Source organism: Sceloporus occidentalis, unplaced genomic scaffold (assembly GCF_023333645.1).
Source record: "Sceloporus occidentalis isolate IW3139 unplaced genomic scaffold, rSceOcc1.0.p SCAF_88, whole genome shotgun sequence".
NCBI classification, from domain to species: Eukaryota; Metazoa; Chordata; class Lepidosauria; order Squamata; family Phrynosomatidae; genus Sceloporus; species Sceloporus occidentalis.
This window is the reverse complement of record NW_028317068.1, coordinates 3879124-3898661: the sequence shown is the minus strand read 5'-3', so window position 1 is coordinate 3898661 and position 19538 is coordinate 3879124. Positions and strand designations below refer to the sequence as shown.

Sequence of the window (19538 nt, the reverse complement as noted above, 5' to 3'; positions counted from 1 at the left end):
TGTTTGTTTTTACATACGGTTGCAGGAGCATATCTTAATACTCTGAGATACTTGATGTAATTGAATCTATACCCCAGATAATACATCTCCCAGCGGGTTGGGTCAGATGTTTGTGAATTTTAGGGAGAAAGTGAAAAAACTGGGATGCAGGTAATTGTATTCTGCTTTAAGTATCCCTAGAGATAGTCCCTTATCTAGAAACTGTGTGATTGCTTTCTTATAACCCATTGTAGGGTCTTTAGTGAGGATTTCATGTTTCACTATCTTCCAACAATCTTATAGTTTTCTTTATGATAATATTCACTGGAGAGGATAACTAGAACCCCTCCCTTATCTGCTGGTTTAAATTAATCGTCTTAAAGTTATTATTTTTTTTGTTTTATGTATTGTTATCTCATCTTCTGCAATACCGTAAAATGGATATGTGGGACATGACAAGCAGTGCATAAGATTTGACTTCCATAAAAAAGGTAAGTTGTGCCCGGCTCAAATGATTTTACAATCTAGAAGCTTAGACCCTCATGCGTTTGCAAAAAAGGACAATCAGTGGCATATTTATGTTTGGCGCTGCCCTGGACCTAAACAGGACAGCGCCGACTCTGTCCTTTGTACTGGGTTTCGGTATATTACATCTCTACCGTGTTGTTTTAACCCGTTTTAACCCTGTATCAGAACATGTACTGGTCAGTTTTAAACTGTGTTTTTCACTTGCTTGGTCAGAAATGCTTTTGACTTGATAAAGGGAGGACTCCCGAAAGCTCGTCTATTATTTTAAATACTGTTAGTCCAATAAAAAAGGTATTACAAGATTCTGCAACATTCTGTTTTTTTGCATTCTTATACACTGGACTAATACGGCTACCCCAAACTACAGGTATATTACATCATATCGCAGGGCTCCACTTTTAAAGTAAGAGCAGCTCGGAAGCAAACTCTGTTGTTCTGCCTTTTAACAAGCCAACTGAGTAGTGCAGTTTCTATAATAAGCCTATCGGGCAGAATGGCTGCTGCCCCCTTGGACCTGCCGCCCAGGGCCTAGTCAGCTATATCCAGAATACGGCACTGGGGACGACGCAAAAAAGGCAGCATTAAAGAGCATATAATGAATGAAGTCCCCTTTTGCTGTGCAGTTTGTAAGTACATTTTCTCCTGTCTTACCCAGGAAACAGAGGACAGAATCCTATCAAATTTCGAAGGCATTAACGTTTCGCTTGAGCTAAGGGACACTCGGAAGGTATGTTTTATTAATTTCAGCATGCTTTTTTGTTGCTGCTTTTTCAAGCTTTCTGGATCACGACTTTTGCCCCCAGAACATGACAGAAATTGTACCGACCGAGATAGAATGTTGCGACGCAAAGTACTCGTCACTCCGATCTCTCATACAGGTTTCACTTTCTATTCCTCACGACAGGACGGCATCGCACCGCGACTATTCCAAGTGCGCACGCGTACTGGTCCAGGTACCGTGATCGTAACGGAAGTCACTGGTTTCTGGGGAACGAAATATCTGCTGCACCACTTTGACCCGGAGGCAAAAGAGACAATTGACTCTCTTTTCTCTGTACATGTTAAGATAATGATGTAGTCATATTCTATTTTAAAGTTTTCATTCGGACACCATGTGCACCATCCTCTAGTGTGTGAAGCGCTTGTGCTTGCTACTGTTGTGCGAACACACACACTGTGTTCCTACACAACCCACCATCATGGAGACCCAACTGCAAAGTATCTTCGAGGAGGTAGTGGTAAGACCCACATATTTAATTACTCCGGTTCCATTTATAATGAGCTCGTGTAAACATAATCTGTGAATACCGTAGCCTCTGTAGTATTTTGCAGTTTTGTTTACTCATCAGGTGCCAGAGGAAGCAATGCACCCCGCACTTATTTACTTACTGCTTACCCTGCTTGAAAATTATACACTGTTGCACATGTTTAACCCCCATGAATTTAGGTAACTTGTGTAATGGATGAACATATAACAGCGTGTAGTTTATTAAACTGTGAAGATATGTTGCTTTACGTTACAGATGTGTTTATATGCAAACTGTAGTCTATCTTAACTGGTCAGACTTGGTTAATGGATTTATATACCGGTACATGTCATTTATGGACATAGGGGTTGTGATGACTTTCATAGATGTTTTAAACCAGTGTTTCTGGCAATTAGTTTTTCCACCTTTTGTGGGGCTAGTGAATTGCTTTGCTTGTGAATGAAATAGGGAAACTGTATTATAGCATAGAAAACTAAATTCATGTTTAAATTGTCACCTGGACTAAAGTTCCAAATCTCAGATTTACCTCTGAAGTACTAGAAGAGTGACCATATGATAAGTATCCTTTCTCTCTTTTCTGTCCTTCTCTCTGCTTTATCTCTCCTCTTTTGTCCTTGTTCTCTCCTGCTTTTTCTACTTTTCCTGCCTAATCTTTCTCTTCTGCGTCTCTTTATAACCATGCTATTTTCTCATCGCTAACCTTCTCATGTCTTCTTCCACCTCATCTCATTTTCCTTTACTAAACCAATCATTCTAGCTGTCAGTGGTAAAACCATGTCCATGGCCAAACCACAACTCCTGGCACAGCCTCTCAAGGAGTGACCAGGAAATGGCTCAGCAGCAGGTGGCAACCCTAAGTCCATGTGACATTTCCGATGATTAGGTGTGTGCTGTATTCTACCAGGATTAGCATGGCTATCACACAACTTGCATATATGTTTGTGAAGCAGACTGTTTGTGATGGTTTCCTTTTCACAAGTGTACCTCTCTAACCATAGCAAATGTTGGAAGGTATGATTTTTTTTTTATTAAACAAGTGATACAGATGCGGTTTACCGTCCTATTTACAAAAGCATCGTACAAAAATGATAAATGAGATGCCTAAAAATGAATGTAGAGTAATTGAAATCATGTGTTTCAAATTCGGTTATCCAAATGTGCTTTTTTGTGTTTCACAGAAAACAGAAGCCATTGAGGAGGCCTTTGCTGGGTAAGTCATCTGTGCATTATTTTCTTTAAAGTCTGTTTGTTTTTGTTTTGTTTAGCTGTGTTTATAAGTATGTGGTATTTTTCTTGTCTTTTGTTTTTGTCACAGTATGTTTATGGACTCAAATGAAGATGAGAGAACCAAACTAATAAGTTGCCTTGGTGGCTTTAGACAGTTTTGGAGTGTCCTCCCTCAGGTATGAAACGAACATATGCTGTTAATTTTCCCCCAAAAAATTATTTACACCCATTACAATACTTCTTATATGAATGCACTTGGGTTGTATTACGTTATAAAGCACTAATCACATCTCTAGGTGCTATATAAGCAGAAATATACTTGTGTACATTTATTCACATTTGATATGTTTTTTTGTGCTTAGGATTCCCATGAACAATGTGTCCAGTGGATTGTACGCTTTATTCATGGACAGCACAGCCCAAAAAGAATTTCCTTCCTTTACGACTGTCTAGCAATGGCTGTAGAAACCGGACTACTTCCTCCCAGGTATGTTCACTGTGTGCAGTGTAATAAAAAATATGAAGAATAAAACGAAATACAAGTACCGTATTTGCTCGATTATAAGACGACCCCCCAAAATCTGAATATTAATTTATGGAAAAAGAAAAAACCTGAATATAAGACGACCCTATAGGAAAAAAGTTTTACCATTAAATGTTAATTCATGTAAACTATGCAAACAATTTTTTTTTTAATAAAAGCTATGATTGAGAAAAATATTTAGTTTTTATTTCCTTTTTTTTTTTTTTCTACCTGCCCCCCCAGTTATGCACATCTGCCCCCTGGCTTGCCACTCTGCCCCATGATATGCCTTGTAACCCTCTAAATGCCACTGTGCCCCATGATATGCCTTTTGACCCCCCTATGAGCCACTCTGCCTCCAGAATTGCCTTATACCCCTATATCCCACTCTGGCATTTAGGGGGTTAAAAGGCATATTATGGGGCAGAGTGGCATATAGGGAGGTATAAGGCATTTCAGGAGACAGAGTGGCGTATAGAGTTAAAAGGCATTTCTGGAGGCAGAGTGTCATTAAGGGGGTTAAAAGGCATTTCACAGAGCACTCTGTTTCCAGAAATGCCTTATGCCCCCCATTTAACACTCCCCCCCTCCCTCCCTCCTCCAAACTTACCGGAGCTTCTGAGTCCCTGGTGCGTAGTCCGGGCAGCGTGTAGAGCTCTACGCGATTCGCGTAGGCAACTTCCACTGCAGCTGGGAGGAGGTGCGTTTAGCGGCGGGGGTTGTCTGCTTCCATCGCGCAGACCTTCCCCGGCTGTCAGAGATCACGGGGAACTCTGATGTCTGACAGCCAGGGAAGGTCTGCGCGACGGACGCAGACAACCCCCGCCGCTAAACGCACCTCCTCCCGGCTGCAGCAGAAGTTGTGTACATGAATCGCGTAGAGCTCTACACGCTGCCCGGGCTAAGCACCGGGGAGTCAGACGTACCGGTAAGTGAGGGGGGACAGGAGGATCCAGGTCCCCTGCATCGCTGCGGGGGATCTGGATCTTAGTCTCATAGTCAGACCTAGTTGAGGTTTATTATAAGACGACCCCGATTATAAGACGAGGGGTATTTTTCAGAGCATTTGCTCTGGAAAAAACCTTGTCTTATAATCAAGCAAATACGGTATATAGCAGGCAGTTCACAAAAATTATGAAACTATTGAATAGAAGAGATGTTCGGATTATTTTTTTCAGCAAACAGTAAATTTACTTATTTTAAATTGCCTCATACATAGCCTATCCAGTAATGGCGTTTGGAAACCTATTTGTAGAAAATAGGGAAAGATATATATTTTTTGCGCCCATGTTTTTCTCTCTCTTTCTCTTTTTCTTTTTCTCTGTCTCTCTCAACCTTAAACCGTCCTTGGTCTTGTCTTACAACCATATGCCTCTCCCATGCACTAATAGCCTCCTCTTCTGGAAGGCAGTCCCATATAACAACCTTATTCTCAGTTGATTTATACGCTGGGAATAGTTATGTCTTAAAAATGTTGAATACATCTGGATACTCTATGACAACCCCCTTGCATGGGGTATGTCTGTTTAAAACACATTAAAATAGTTTGGATATTGCTGGTACCTATTGTGAATTAGAACCTGAAATGCATTTAGTTCTTTATCATTTTTATAGATTGGTCTGTGAGTCGCTAGTTAACTCTGACACGCTGGAATGGGAGAGGACTCAACTCTGGGTATTAACATTTAAACTGGTCCGGAAAATTATCGGTGGAGTCGATTACAAGGTATATACTAGTATAACTGACCAAAATTACATCTTTTTTTGATGAAAAAAAACACATTTTGCTCTGATTTTATCACTTGTCCCAACAGCAACACATTGATCGTGTCTGACACATCCATCTCTATAGCTTATTTGTTCACGACTGAACAGCTCATATACACTTAGTGAACATAAGTATTGGGACACCCAAGTGTTTTTTCAAGTGTTTCTGTGGGAATTTTTGTCCATTCATCCAGCAGAGCAAGACTAGATTCTATGTTTCTATTAATCTATATAGTGATAACAAATGTAACTTATGTAACTAATTTACAGGTCAATACCGGGGAAGTACTACATGCTAGTAACCCACAATTTTTCATTTAGACATCTTTTCCTGAAGAAAGGGACTTGAATTTACATGTAAAATCCAAACATCAGGATGTTAAGAAGCTAAAATATTGTCCATGGTAGTGCATACATCTATGAAAAACCAGTACACAGTGGTAAAGTAAACCAACACCATAACTTAGTCACCGAGCCACATTACACATGAAGATGTACCTTGCACATTTAGATATGCTGATCACACTGTTTACTATATAGCATTTTCTTAATGCTTTCTTGCTCTTTGATAACCTAGAGAATCTGTAGAAATAAGGCACGAGTAGGATATATTTAAAGAACTAAATAAATCTAACTCAAGTTTCTGATTACCTATTCACAGCACAGCTCTTTAGATTATTTCCTTTGATAACTGTTTTTATTGTCTTTTCATTGTTTTAGAAAATTGGGTATTCACCCAAATTACATGATCAAGTGCTGTATTAGATTATAAAGGCACCTAAGCAAACCATTAACGGGGTGGGGGGGGCTGTCATTAAGATGATTAAAGGGCTCCATTTTTCATGATCTATATAGATTTTTAAATAATATAATAAAAATTTATTGTTATATTGACAGATGTAAATTGCCTTAAAACACTAACCATTTTCAAAACAGAATTGCCTGCTATCAGTGTTGCGTGTCATCCACAATGTACTTGTGTTCATGGAGTACATGTAACGTGAATAATGTCTGTGTCATGCAAGTGTTGATAAGATATGAATTACGTAAGTCTGTGAGGTTTCTGAATGACTGTAATTTAAAGTTCAACGGAAAATTTCTACATATGACTTGTTTATTGTATTTTGTTTTTCTCTCTATGAAAACAAAAATTGAATAATGGGATAGCAGACTTGTTACAGTTTTCGGATGTAATTTGGATTTACTTATGTCACTGGAAAAAGACTACAAGAGTGAATGTGCTTAACATTATTAGATGGTCATAATGACCATTGTTATGACTTTGGTTCAGTTAACCATCACAATAGCTCCATTTTTATTACATTGATTGTATACAGTGATCTCTAGAATATTGTGCTGTCAAACAAGCGTAAATGGATAAAATTCAACATGGTAAACAGTTTTAGGTATCTGTTAAACGCTTTGTCTCCAGTGAGACAACCAGGGCTTGTACTTGATCCTGTTTACCCAACTTTACGTCCTGTTCTTCTGGCCGTTTGATCTGTGAATTTATTTGATTAGTGTACTGAAAATATTTGTGTTGCTTCTTATCAAATTGACATCCTATTGCAGTGTTCCAGGTGCAGGGAATTCCATGGGAATTCAGCTAGAAACATAACCTTAACACATTCAGTTTGCATGGTGTCTCGTTGGTGTTTCCTGTTGGGTATTTGAACCCCACATCACCACAAGAGATGGAAAAACATCCCGCTCGGTGGGGCTTAATGTAGCAATGGCTGGAACACCAACAGATGAAGTATGTTGATTGGCTTGTTTTTCTTTGTTTCTCAGGGTGTGCGAGATCTGTTAAAGGTCATACTGGAAAAAATCCAAACTGTTCCAAATACTGTCAGTTCTGCTGTTGTACAGCAGCTTCTAGCAGCAAGAGAGGTAAAGATGACATCTACGTGTAATGATTTTTTTTGTGTCGAATAACATTTAAAGTAAAGAAGTATTTAAATATACACAGAAATAATATGTTCTCTTTAGGAGGGCATCAATGTACTTCCTCCATTTTATTATACTTCAGCACTTTCAGCGTTGTGCTTTGAGAAATGTTTTTGTGCTTTCAGGTTGTAGCCTACATCCTGGAGAGAAATGCCTGTCTACTCCCTGCCTACTTTGCGGTGACCGAAATCCGCAAGCTTTACCCGGAAGGGAAACTCCCTCACTGGGTAAGCATTAATCCTGTCAGGTAACAGATGTTTTTTCGTGTATCACAAGAGGAAACCCTAAGTATAAACTGTACAGATTTGATTCTGTTGGAGCACTCCATTTTTTGCAAATGTCTCAAGAATCCTTGGAGACCACAGCTTCTTAATTATACCTCTTGGAGTAAAATGAATGACATTGATGTGTCATGTCACAGTTTACTCCTGATCCCAGCTGCTAGGAGAGAATGTGTGTGCTCCGATGCAGGAGGTCAGCAACGTATTGTGGCCTGACTCCTGGACGACCCCAATCGGGCCATTTACGCTATAGAGGGCTGTGCTGCACACTTTTAAGTCTCAGAGTGTTTGGGTATGACTTTGTTTAGTGAGGGTCAACATTGAGGACAGCAGTTGCAGGGGACATGGCAGAGCAGCGGTGCCACCACCCAAGGGAAATGCATTCAATACAGGTGGAGAGTATAAGCAGCAAAACCACTGCTTTAGGTAAGGAAAGCACATCAAAGCACCCAATGCGGTTTGCTCAGCTTTGTTTTCCCCCTTCCTTTTTCCAGTTACTGGGTAATCTGGTATCCGACTTTGTGGATAGCTTTCGACCTACAGCACGGATCAATTCAATCTGTGGTAAGAACACGAACCTATAGCCGGCAAAAAACACACTAGTTCATTTAAAAATATTTAATATGGGAAAATGGCATTTACATAGGATAAATAATGTTAAAGGCAGTAGTTACTAAATCATGATTATTGGGTTTATTGTCCTAGGGTGTGAGAACTCAAATGTTTCATCTCACTGATTTTATAGTGGATTTCTTCGCCAAGAAGGGTCAAGGTGGCCGCATATAGTTAATAGTATGACATCAGACATTTCAGCCTGTTTGAGCTCAACTAACAGTTTAGTTAACAAACCCTTACGTCTTATTAATTGACCTTGTTTCCAATTGTATTGAAACTACATTGACCAGGCATTTTTTGGTAATAAGTCATCTGATTAACTTTTGCAGGACGTTGCAGTCTCTTGCCTGTGGTGAACAACTCTGGCGCCATCTGTAATTCATGGAAACTGGACCCCCTTACTTTGCGCTTTCCACTTAAAGGACTCTTGCCCTATGACAAGGTGAGACTACACCAACAGCTGTGCACCATTGGAAATATGTGTTGTACTAGTTTTATCCCCTGAAACAGTAAGGGCAATTTGAGATATTATATCTTTATTCTGTGTGTACTGTGTTAGAACTAAAGGGCTTTTTAAACAATAATTAAACTATTTGATTGACTCCTATCTGGAGTCTTAAAACATTGCCTTCATTCTGTATATTGACAGCAGTGGAGTCCTAGTTTAGGAGTCAGGCGAATTAGAGCTCATGGATGTTATTCCCCATATTTAAATGTATAACTGAGAACTTTTTATAATCAATCATGTTGTAAGTTTCAGTTCACATAATTGGCCATCATGGTTATTGCTTACACGTGTGCAAACTTATCTTTCAAAACTGACTGCATGCAGGATATGTTTTAAGGGGGTCACTTCAGCCATCATTTACACTGATGCATGTGATAGCATCGTGGTTCCTTTTGCAAATGCATGGAGGATTCTGCAGAATCCCCCATGTGCATTTGCCCCCTTTCCCCACCCCCACATAAATGCTGTGAAGGACATTTCCATGCATGTGATATACTTGCCGCCAGTAAGTTCCAGTATTGGCTCCCTCGTCTCCCTTGCACTAACCTTAGTCTCACCCCTGGCACTCTAACATCCCATGCTGAAACTTGCACTTAAATACATGTAAGAAATTATGAACCTCTTACAGGTTTATTCTTTTAGGGAATGTGTGACGAATAAAGCACGAATACAAGAGTGTAGAAAATGGGCCTTTATATTACATTAGGTCACTGTTACAGGTTAATACAACATATAACATACAGAAAACATTTGATAATAATACAAAACAAAAGGGATACTTAAGCACATTCTTGGGAAACCTCTCTCAGCTCACAGGCTTCTCCCGAACGCCATCTTGCACAGCTTTGTTCTGAGTCTCCTGACCCAGCGCTTCTGTTCGCAGTGCTCTTCTTTCTTAGACTGTTCTTTCTATTGCAGCCCCTAACTAGTCATCCCAGAATTCCTTGTACCTCCCAGAAAGTGGTTCACTCAACCCCTCTTTCCAGAGATTTCCTGTATGACCCAGTTATGAAGGAGACAGATAGTCTGTGCAAAAATACACAGTTATGTTAAAATACATCGGCTTCAGTTGTCTGACCCCCTGTGGGGTATCCAACCTCTATTGGAGCCTTTGTTCCAAACCCTTTGTAATGCATTTGATCGTATTCACTGACCAATGTCAGAGGCCTAAACGTGTCGATTTACAAGTGATCTTGTAATAATTTGCTGATCAATGAGGCAGTGACCTAAACTGGTGGGTTCGTATTATACACAAGTACAATTTTTACTACAAAGTGGAGTGTAAAGTTATGCCTGCATATTATACCTGAGATTTTATGGTACATAAGCCCTGTCTTCCTGCCTCCCTACTACTGCAGAGTCACACCGCTGGGGCATTAGCACAAGCCTGTTCAAAATTAAAGTATTCGCAGAGAAACATTGAAAATGATTTTTTTAATGGGCTGTTTTTAAGTGATACTAGTAATAATAATAAAAAAAACTACAATGGAGATGCTGAATTTGACAAAAACTATTAGTGCACCTTCAATCCCACTTTTTTTTAAAATTTCTTTTTCCTGTAGGATTTGTTTGAGCCACAGACGGCTCTCCTGAGATATGTGCTGGAACAGCCGTACTCTCGCGACATGGTGTGCAACATGCTGGGACTAAACAAGCAGGTATTATGGTGCCCCAGAGCACTTCCTCTGAAAATACTGCTCTTTTTTCCCACCTTTTTTCTTTGCTAACAAACTGAACAAAACAGTATGGATAGTCCCGTCCCCCCCCCCAATTTATTTTAATGTCTCATAAAGGACCGTTACATTACAATGTTAAAACAATACTGTTCTTCTCCTTGTTCAGTGTGCACTGCCTTGAGGATGTTAGAATCAAGTAGTTATTGGAAAAGTTTAATTTTTGTTTTGCATTGCTTTTTTCCCTCCCTCCTATAAGGCCAGTCTCAAGTGTGCCCATTGCCAGCTTACTGCACTCCATAACATACCGTGCCCTAGGCTTGCAAAAATGTATCCTGTGGCTTCCATCCAACGATTGCCTACTAAAACTAACAGCCACCCCACCCCTCCCTTCTTAAGCACCATTGATGGGCATTTTCTGACCTTGGGCGTCTTGAGGCAGGCCTCATAGTCACTGTTTTGTCTTTTCTTTTTTTTCTTCCTTTATTTTTGTTCTGTCTTGTCCTGCCCATCCTCCAAATGCTCTAGACCTTGAACATTGCTCAGGTATGTTCACGACCTTCTTCTTGTATTGTGACTAACCGTGCTGCTGGCTGTTTGGTAGCCGCTGATCTCAGTTATTGAGTATATACTCATGGTCGGGGCTTGAAATTGATAGGACCGCAACATACCAACAACACCTTTTTAGGTAAGAAAAAAAATCAACTTAAGAGCCCTGTAAAAATAAAGAAAAAAACATTTTCTCTTTAATCCATTAATCCTTTCAAGCACAAAGCCTAAACCGTGCAACTATCTACCCCTCCGTCCTACTTTCCTTTCGCCCTATGTGGTGGCTTTTCTAATTTTGAGGTGGCTGACTCAAGCTTTTCCGTATTCTTGATGGTGAAGCATTTTATTAGATGTTTTCCTTGCTTGTTTTCAAAAACATCTTAAGGATTTAAGATGTCACATCCCACCAACCATGAAGGAAATGCATTACACATTATGAAGGATAAGCCCCACAGAGGTCCTTTTTTGACTTTGTTGCCTCACATTCAACTCATGTTCAAGTGAGTACGTTTCTTATGTACCATAAATCATTAACATATATATATCCATGATTTTAGTAATTTAAAGAACAATAACCCAGTATATTTAGCTTAGACCGTAGAGAGGGATAGACAGAAACAGATTGCAGTAATCTATGTAAAATGTAAAACCAGTCTCCCACTTCTTGTAGGAGATACGTCCAAGGCGAGGGTTATCTTTCCAGCATCTCATTACCCTTCTCCCCAAGTGTTCCCTTTTAGAAGAAGCAGTCCCTCTTTAGACCTCAACCTCTCTGTTTTCTTCCTTCCACTACTTTTTTCTGTGAGCACAGAATGTATAGTGGTTATGAGTATATCACTGTGTTTTACTGCCCTAAAAGTTACACTAATGTGCATCAGAAAATGTGTTTAAATATTAAATTGTGTAAATGAATAATTATCAATAGATTACATATGTCTCAGTAAAGCCAGAGCCATAGCCACATGCCTTAAAATAACTAACCTTTGACAGTTTGAGTTGGGAGGTATGCATTACTCCTAAACAGGATACATTGTGTAAGATTACTAACAAGTACGGAGAACATTAAAACTGTTAACAATAAGCAATGGGTTCAATAGAGCAGATGGACAAATCCCTACTCTGCTTTCTACATCAGGCACCACTGAACTTTTAAAACCTGTTAAAGCAGAATAGTAGTAAGCCAAAAATTGTTGCTGTGTATTAGTTATCTAAACTTAATACAAATGTGTGATAGGGAAACACTTAAATACAGCACAGCTTTTTTTTTTTTCATTTTGTTTTTTACATTTGTTACCATGGTGGGATGTCTATTTTAACAGGAAGAGCTGTCAGGCCATGTACCAACCACATATTAAAAGTCACAGTTGCTGGTACTCCATTTTGCGTTAACTTTAAAATGTTCTTCTTCAACATAAAGGACACCTTCTGGAGCATTTTGTTCCCAAACTGGACTGAATGCCCCATGATCTCAGTAATCACAAACTGCCCAGATTCACCCTCTCATGGGCATTATGGGAGGTTGGTAGGAGTCATAGCAGTGTTACGTAATGAAGGTATCCAAATATAGACTTGAGAGGATCAGGGAGTGAGCAGGACCAAACACCACTTCACCCTTTCTCCCTCGATAAAATCCTTACCTGGGTCTTGGTAATTGGTTCTGATTTCTGGAGCTTTTTGGCAAAAACGTGAGAGATTGCATTTATGTTTAATTGAGCTGAGGCCTTCCCAAAACATGGTCCATATCAAGAACACGTTCACAGTAGTTCTGCAGCTCTTCATTTATCAGGCATAAATCTTTAGAGGTTGGACAACATACTCTATCACAAGCTTACATTGTATATGCTAGTAGTGACTAAGACCAAACTAATTGGTTAATAAACGGCTTTCCATCCCTTGCTTCCTAGATTATTTTTTCTCCGGGAAGGATTCACCTTTTTTCTTTTTTGTATCTGGCAATTCCCAATTTGTCCACAGCCTTCTGATATAACCAAATATTATCTTAACAATTGAACATTGGAAATAGTAGTTTTTTAGTTTGTTTTTCTTTTTTGTTGTAACTAGTTTTTATTTATTCTTGACTTCGATGACTTTTCACCATTTGCAATATTGGTCCAAGAAAACCATCACTGCTATTGCTGTCCTGTTCTTATGTTCGCTGGTACATTCATACTTTAAGTAGGCCTTAACAGTACCATTAATATGTAGCTCAAATTTGTTCGAAGATATTTTTATTTTTAGAAGGCTATTTATATTCTCCATACTCCTGATCTATCTCCCATTTTATTCCCATAAAATGTGCCGTTTACCTAGAGCACCAGTTCTTACAAATGCAGAGAAAATGGGTAGGGACTTCTTCCAGTTCTCCGTTCAGACTTCCTGCTTAAGGCAGAATCTGCAGTAGTTAAAATTTTGTGTTTCAGGAAACAGCTATTTAGTCTTTATTGACATATACTATTTTTTTAATAATTTTCTACCGTGTCCTAATCCTAATATTTTGAACTGTTTCTTTTAAATTTCTGTTAATGGTTATTACGGTTTTCTGAGTGTAGTAGGTTTGTTAGCATACGTGATCTCTGTACCATATGACACATAAAGAATATAGAATTGGATTTAATAAGAAAAATGCCAAAACCTCTTCTGTTTTTGTGCTAAATTTGTTTTAATGTACAGAATATTTGATAGCAGCTTGTGTTACACCCATACTCCGCCTTCCCTCTTTCTGGATGTGCAGGACTAGTGAATTTCAAGCCCTGTACATGCTAGTTTTTGCACGCTAGATAGCAGTTGTGAGGTGTGTGTGTGTGGTTTTTTTTCTCAAATGTTTGTGTTGTGTCTTGAATTATTAGTGTGTTGTGCCAGTTTTACTCAAACTTTGTCAATTTCACAGTCACAAGCAGCTTCCAATGTTCAATTTAGGCTTGATTTTTCTTTTTCCTCTATGGCATCAGTTTAGTTACTGTTTTATACTTTCTACTTTTGAAGGCTTACAGATGCCTTTAGTGATCTGCGACTGCCTGCGTTTTGGATTGACTCTGCTAAACTGCAGCTAGTTCACAAAACTTTTACTTAAGGAACTCAGATCCTTGTAAGGAGTGAGTGGAAGTTATACTCAAACAATTATGTAAAGGATTATGTATAAAAATGAGTGTTGTGTTGCGATAGTTACCAACACAGTGATCCCAGCAGTAAAAAGAATACTTCCCCTCACTTTTTGGAAAGGCCAAAGGGGTATAAGACTAATGCCATACCCAAGATCAAAGCTACACGCCATTTTTAAGTGTAAAATATTTAACTTTAATGATGATGTTCTAAAGTACATGCATCACAGAAAAAAAAATTTGCACACTTGCGAAATCACCAGGAGTAAGGAAAACTTTAGACAAGGATATAATTATTTTTTTTAAATAGAGATTTAATGTTTATGATAAATGGAACTTGCATTTAAGGTGTCGGATCCAATTTCAAACAGAAACGGCGGATGTACTTAAGTATGATTTTATCTTTTTATTCGCAGTACCTGCTGCAGACTTTGTTAGATGCATTTGACCTACTTGAGAAATAGGGCTAAATTAAAACGTACACTATGGATTCTAGGAGCCACCTAGAAACTGTTAAAGAACTGCCAGTGGCTTGAGTACCACAGATTGAGTATGACTGAACTATATGTTGTGTCCATATTGCTATTTTTTGGCCTGACTTGGTGGCTGCATTTCAGTTAGTCCGTGAGAGCTACCCATTATTCTTTGTCATGGCATGACATACTAAAACGCTGTTAGCATTGCATTTTTCAGTTTTGTTTTTCCGCTGGCAGAGCATGACAAATGTTTGTTAATACCACACATTGAAAATGAATTTTTTTTTAAAATCTACTTTTAATGGCAAAAGATGACACACTGAGTTTAATATTCATTTTTTTTGTTCTCCTCTCTGAATTTGATTAAATGTTAAAGGTTTTCTTTTTAGTGTTGTGTATATCGTTTTGAGTGAAAATATATACTCTTAACTTTGCCTGCGGAAAGGGACTTGTTTTGGCATCAAGTTGCTTTTTTTCACCTCTTTTTTTTTTTGTGTAAAGGTTTTAATGGAAGCTGCATTTTAGTAACAGTTGCACATTTTCGCTGTTACCAAATTTCATAGCTGTATGTAAATTTGTTTTATTTTTCTTTCTTCTAATCCCTCCTGAAAAATGCAATCAGAATAATAATGTTTACCCAAAACATTGTTTAATTCTGTGTAAAATTTACTTTCTACAAAAGTACATTTTACCCATGAATAAAAAAGATTCTCACTGGAATTTTGCACATACGATGTCCTGAATATTCAAATATACATTGTTGCTTTTATAGCCGATAAAATGTATGCATTGAATAAGTAAGATCAACGAATTCCTTTGAGGAAAAAATAAAATGTGCCCCTGCTACTTTCAGTGCAACTTTGATGATGATGATGCTCCATTTGTCCCACCATTACATGCTTCATGGCCTCGACTGGCCTCCTCTGCTGTATGCTTTCTTTGTTGCCCGCGGTACTGTTGGAATACTGTGTGTGTGATTTTTACCTTTCAGCACAAGCAACGCTGCCCTGTGCTGGAGGACCAGTTGGTCGATCTTGTGGTGTATGCCATGGAGCGCTCCGAGACCGAGGAGAAGTTTGACGATGGTGGGACCAGCCAGCTGCTGTGGCAGCACCTCTCCAGCCAGCTCATTTTCTTTGTGCTCTTTCAGTTTGCCAGTTTTCCACACATGGTTTTGTCTCTTCATCAAAAGGTAGTTACCCTACAAACCAGCCCAAAATCCTTTTGCTTGGTAGGTTTCCTGGGATAATTAAAAGCAATAAGCGTGGTTAAGGAAAGTCCTTCTTTATATGTACACATGGGTATGATTGATGTGTTATGTAGGGCAGCAGTGACTGCAGCCCTGCTGTAAGTTTTATAGCCGAGGTAGAATGGTCTGATGAATAACAGAATTGGTTTTGCCAAATCAGCCATTTTTGTGAGGGACATACATGTCACATGTTGCTAAATAGCACATGTGAAGTGCTGCCTTCACTATAGAGAAAGTGAATAAAGTCATAGAATAGAATGTGTTCTTCAACTCACATTGTACTATGGACCCCTCTGAAATGAAAAAAGACAGTATAGCTACCCTTAGTTAAATGAAATCTGAAAATACAATTTTTATGGAGAGTTGTCAACTGTCAAAACCTCTCTCGCTCAGATTGATAGTAGTTTTTTACACCTTTCAGTTCTTATGGGCCGCAGTTGGATTTTAGAGTTTTCTAGGTTGTTTTTTTTTTTTTTTGTAGTGTTATGTTCTACAGTTTACATGTATTTATTGCAGTTGGCAGGCCGGGGCCTCATTAAAGGCAGGGACCACCTAATGTGGGTGCTGCTGCAGTTCATTTCTGGAAGCATACAGAAGAATGCTTTGGCAGACTTCCTCCCCGTTATGAAGCTTTTCGATCTCCTGTACCCAGAAAAAGAAGTAAGTTCTAGTTCTCTCAAAGTTTTACCTACAGTGTACATTTGCAGAATTTTGCCCTTTTTCATAGCTGTTGCTAACACCTACCTTTAACAGTAGGTGAGGAATCTCAGATTGGGGAATCATTTCAATGTTTACAATCTGCTCTAACAGTAGTCCAGTGACAGATTTTGTTTTAGGCTGTAGCCTGCATCTTACATTTTCATATAAGTATAAATATGTAAAAGCACAAAATGAAGTAGAGTAATAAAGGCTAAACTAGATGTGTCTTTACTGCAAGAGGATTTGGATAAACTGGGTAACTGGGCTAATAAATGGCAAATGAGATTTAATGTAAGCAAATGTAAAGTTATGCATTTTGGGAATGGTAATAAAAATGCAAATGTTTCCTTGGGGAAATCTACTAACAAAAAAGACTTGGGAGTAATTGTACACAATAGACTTAGCAGTAGTGCACAGTGCCAGCCAGCGGCTGCAAAGGCAAATAATATATTGGTATGTATTGAGGGAGAATTGGCTCACAGGAGGAAGATATTATTCTGCCAGGTCCATGGTAAGACCCCACCTGGTCGCCTTTTCTTAAAAAAGACACTATGGAGCTGGAGAAAGTTCAGAGGAGGGCCACAAAACTAATGAGGGGAATGGGAAGTTTTAGTTATGAAGAAAGGCTAGAAAAGTTACATTAGGGAAACTGCGTCTTAGAGTGGATATGATAATGTTACATAAATATGTACAGGGCCCATACAAAGGGCTCTTTAAAGACCTGTTCATTAATAGAACATTACAAAGGACAAGAGGTCACCCGCTAAGAATGAAGAAAGGAGATTCAGTCTACGAGAGCGGAGGGGATTTTTTACAGTAAGGACAATAAAAGTATGGAATTCACTGCCTGAAGAGGTGGTGCTAGCAAATACATTAGATGCCTTTAAAAGGGGCCTGGATACTTTTTTAATGAAGCAGAACATGGAGGGCCATGTATGATAGTATAGGAATTTATATTTATTTAGTGCTCGTTGATCCAAAGAGAAATCTGATCACCAGAGAAATGTGTGCCTCTTATTGGTTTCGTCTTATTAATTAACACAGTATTGCCTTCTGATTACTTCTTTTTTCTCCCCTAGTGTATTCCAGTACCCGACATCACCAAACCACAGTCCACACACTCCTTTGCAATGACCTGTATCTGGATCCACCTAAATAGAAAAGCACAGAACGACAACTCCAAACTACAGATACCAATTCCTCATTCACTAAAGTTACATCATGAGTATGAGTCCTGATACCTTGCGTTCTCCAACCTAATATCTTGCACTATTTCAGACTATTCAAATAGTTTAATGTACAGCCCTGGGCAACCTTTTTAATCTGTTAAATCCTGCTTCAGATGCTTTTCGTTTTGCAAAAAAAATATATTCCCCTTCAGAGCATTTCATAGAGCACGGGACAACCTATAGCCCCCCTTATAATGATCAGTCCCTTTAATCTATATCAGCAGCCATTGATCTAACCGGGGTGACGATTTAAGACTAACCCGATTTGTTTTCAGTTTTTGTGTTTTGGTAGCAGTTGATTATTTGCTACTTTATGTTTTAATATGTTTTGCTCCCTTACAGGTTCTTGCAGCAGAGCTTGCGGAATAAGAGTTTGCAGATGAACGATTACAAAATAGCTTTGCTGTGCAATGCTTATTCCACAAACTCAGAATGCTTTACATTGCCAATGGGAGTTCTTGTGGAAACAATTTATGGCAATGGAAGCATGAGAATATCGCTGCCAGGAACAAATTGTATGGCTTCAGGATCCATTACCCCACTACCAATGAACCTCTTGGATTCACTAACAGTTCATGCAAAAATGAGGTACATTCCAAAACGCTCAAAAAATCGTTTCAATAATAACATACGCTGTACTGTGCTTAATTGATTCCTGGTTAGGCAGTGATATTCTGGGATAGCATTAGATTCAGGAGAAATGTCCTTTATGTGAAGGTTACATAAAATATTATGTTCTCTGGGTCCATTAGCTTTGAAGATAAATTTAGTGCAAACACACAAGGTGCACCATTTAATTCTCCTGTTAATAACTAATGCATGATTTATACAGGAGCCACATATGTTTAAAAAAACAACAACAAAAAAACACTTTATTTAAGCATGAGTTTTAAATAAAACATTGTTTTTTTTTTTACTTTCACACTGCAAACTATGTACTTTTCAATCTACAATGAATGCAAAACTAAAATGATTCTACAGAAAAGACGTGTTGGGATCTTCAGCTTTTAATGTTTACACAGTTTGGTTTATAAAAAAAAAACAAAACATATGCAATATATATATGATTTAATACCTGATAATTTATTTGTTTTTACATGCTATTTTTCTTTCTTTCAGCCTTATTCACAGCATTGCTACCAGAGTAATCAAACTGGCTCATGCCAAATCCAGCCTTGCCTTGGCTCCGGCCCTAGTTGAAACCTACAGCCGCTTGTTGGTTTATATGGAAATAGAATCGCTTGGCATCAAGGGATTCATCAGTAAGGAAGCTATCTTATTCTGGTTATTTATCCAGCCGTTCTGAACGACATTGCATCTTGCTGGAGTTCGGCCTTTCAAGGGCCAAGCTTAACATAGAAACAAACAAAGAATTTGACAGCAGATAATAGCACTTGAGCGTGTTTTTCACTGATGTAAGGGACTCCTATCAGTGCTTGGCCTGGTCACATAGTGAGGATAGCTTTATGTATCTCCCATGCATGTTTAACCCCTTCGCAACCGTGAGATACCCACAATCGTCGTGATCGCGGGGCGCTGCTTCTGCTGTCTGCCCAGGTGTCTGCCTGCCTCTGAACTCACATAAAGACTGAGTATTGTTTCAAATATTTACATATATAATTAAACATTGTTTAAAACAAGTTAGTGAACCAAAATGATAAATATTATTTCTTTATTGCCAGGTCAACTCTTACCTACTGTCTTTAAGTCTCATGCCTGGGGAATCCTTCACACCCTGCTGGAAATGTTCAGCTACCGAATGCACCATATACAGCCTCACTATCGAGTGCAGCTCCTGAGCCACCTTCATTCACTGGCAGGGGTACCGCAAACAAACCAAAACCAGCTCCATCTCTGGTCAGTATGTGGATAGCGAAAATGTCTCCCCGCAGAAACACTGAACCTGATGCAGGTTTTCACCC

The 19538-nt window shown here is 38.8% G+C and overlaps 1 protein-coding gene across 7 annotated transcripts in view; it reads left to right on the top strand.

The window, feature by feature from the left end:
* The first annotated feature begins 1706 nt into the window (after positions 1–1706).
* The window catches only part of MED23 (mediator complex subunit 23), a 33880-nt gene continuing 16048 nt past the window's right edge, over positions 1707–19538 (top strand). For 4 of the 7 annotated variants that reach the window (XM_089496248.1, XM_089496246.1, XM_089496243.1 and 1 more), the window contains exons 1-16: positions 1707–1745; positions 2954–2985; positions 3091–3178; positions 3365–3489; positions 5140–5251; positions 7084–7182; positions 7365–7466; positions 8015–8084; positions 8465–8577; positions 10206–10301; positions 15431–15631; positions 16205–16348; positions 17467–17612; positions 17959–18204; positions 18736–18878; positions 19299–19473. In XM_089496248.1, coding sequence (XP_089352374.1) covers positions 1707–1745; positions 2954–2985; positions 3091–3178; positions 3365–3489; positions 5140–5251; positions 7084–7182; positions 7365–7466; positions 8015–8084; positions 8465–8577; positions 10206–10301; positions 15431–15631; positions 16205–16348; positions 17467–17612; positions 17959–18204; positions 18736–18878; positions 19299–19473 — 1931 coding nt within the window. Of the gene's footprint in view, positions 1746–2953; positions 2986–3090; positions 3179–3364; positions 3490–5139; positions 5252–7083; positions 7183–7364; positions 7467–8014; positions 8085–8464; positions 8578–10205; positions 10302–10844; positions 10863–15430; positions 15632–16204; positions 16349–17466; positions 17613–17958; positions 18205–18735; positions 18879–19298; positions 19474–19538 lie in introns of all 7 variants that reach the window. The other 3 variants (XM_089496245.1, XM_089496241.1, XM_089496247.1) reach the window with 3 other exon arrangements.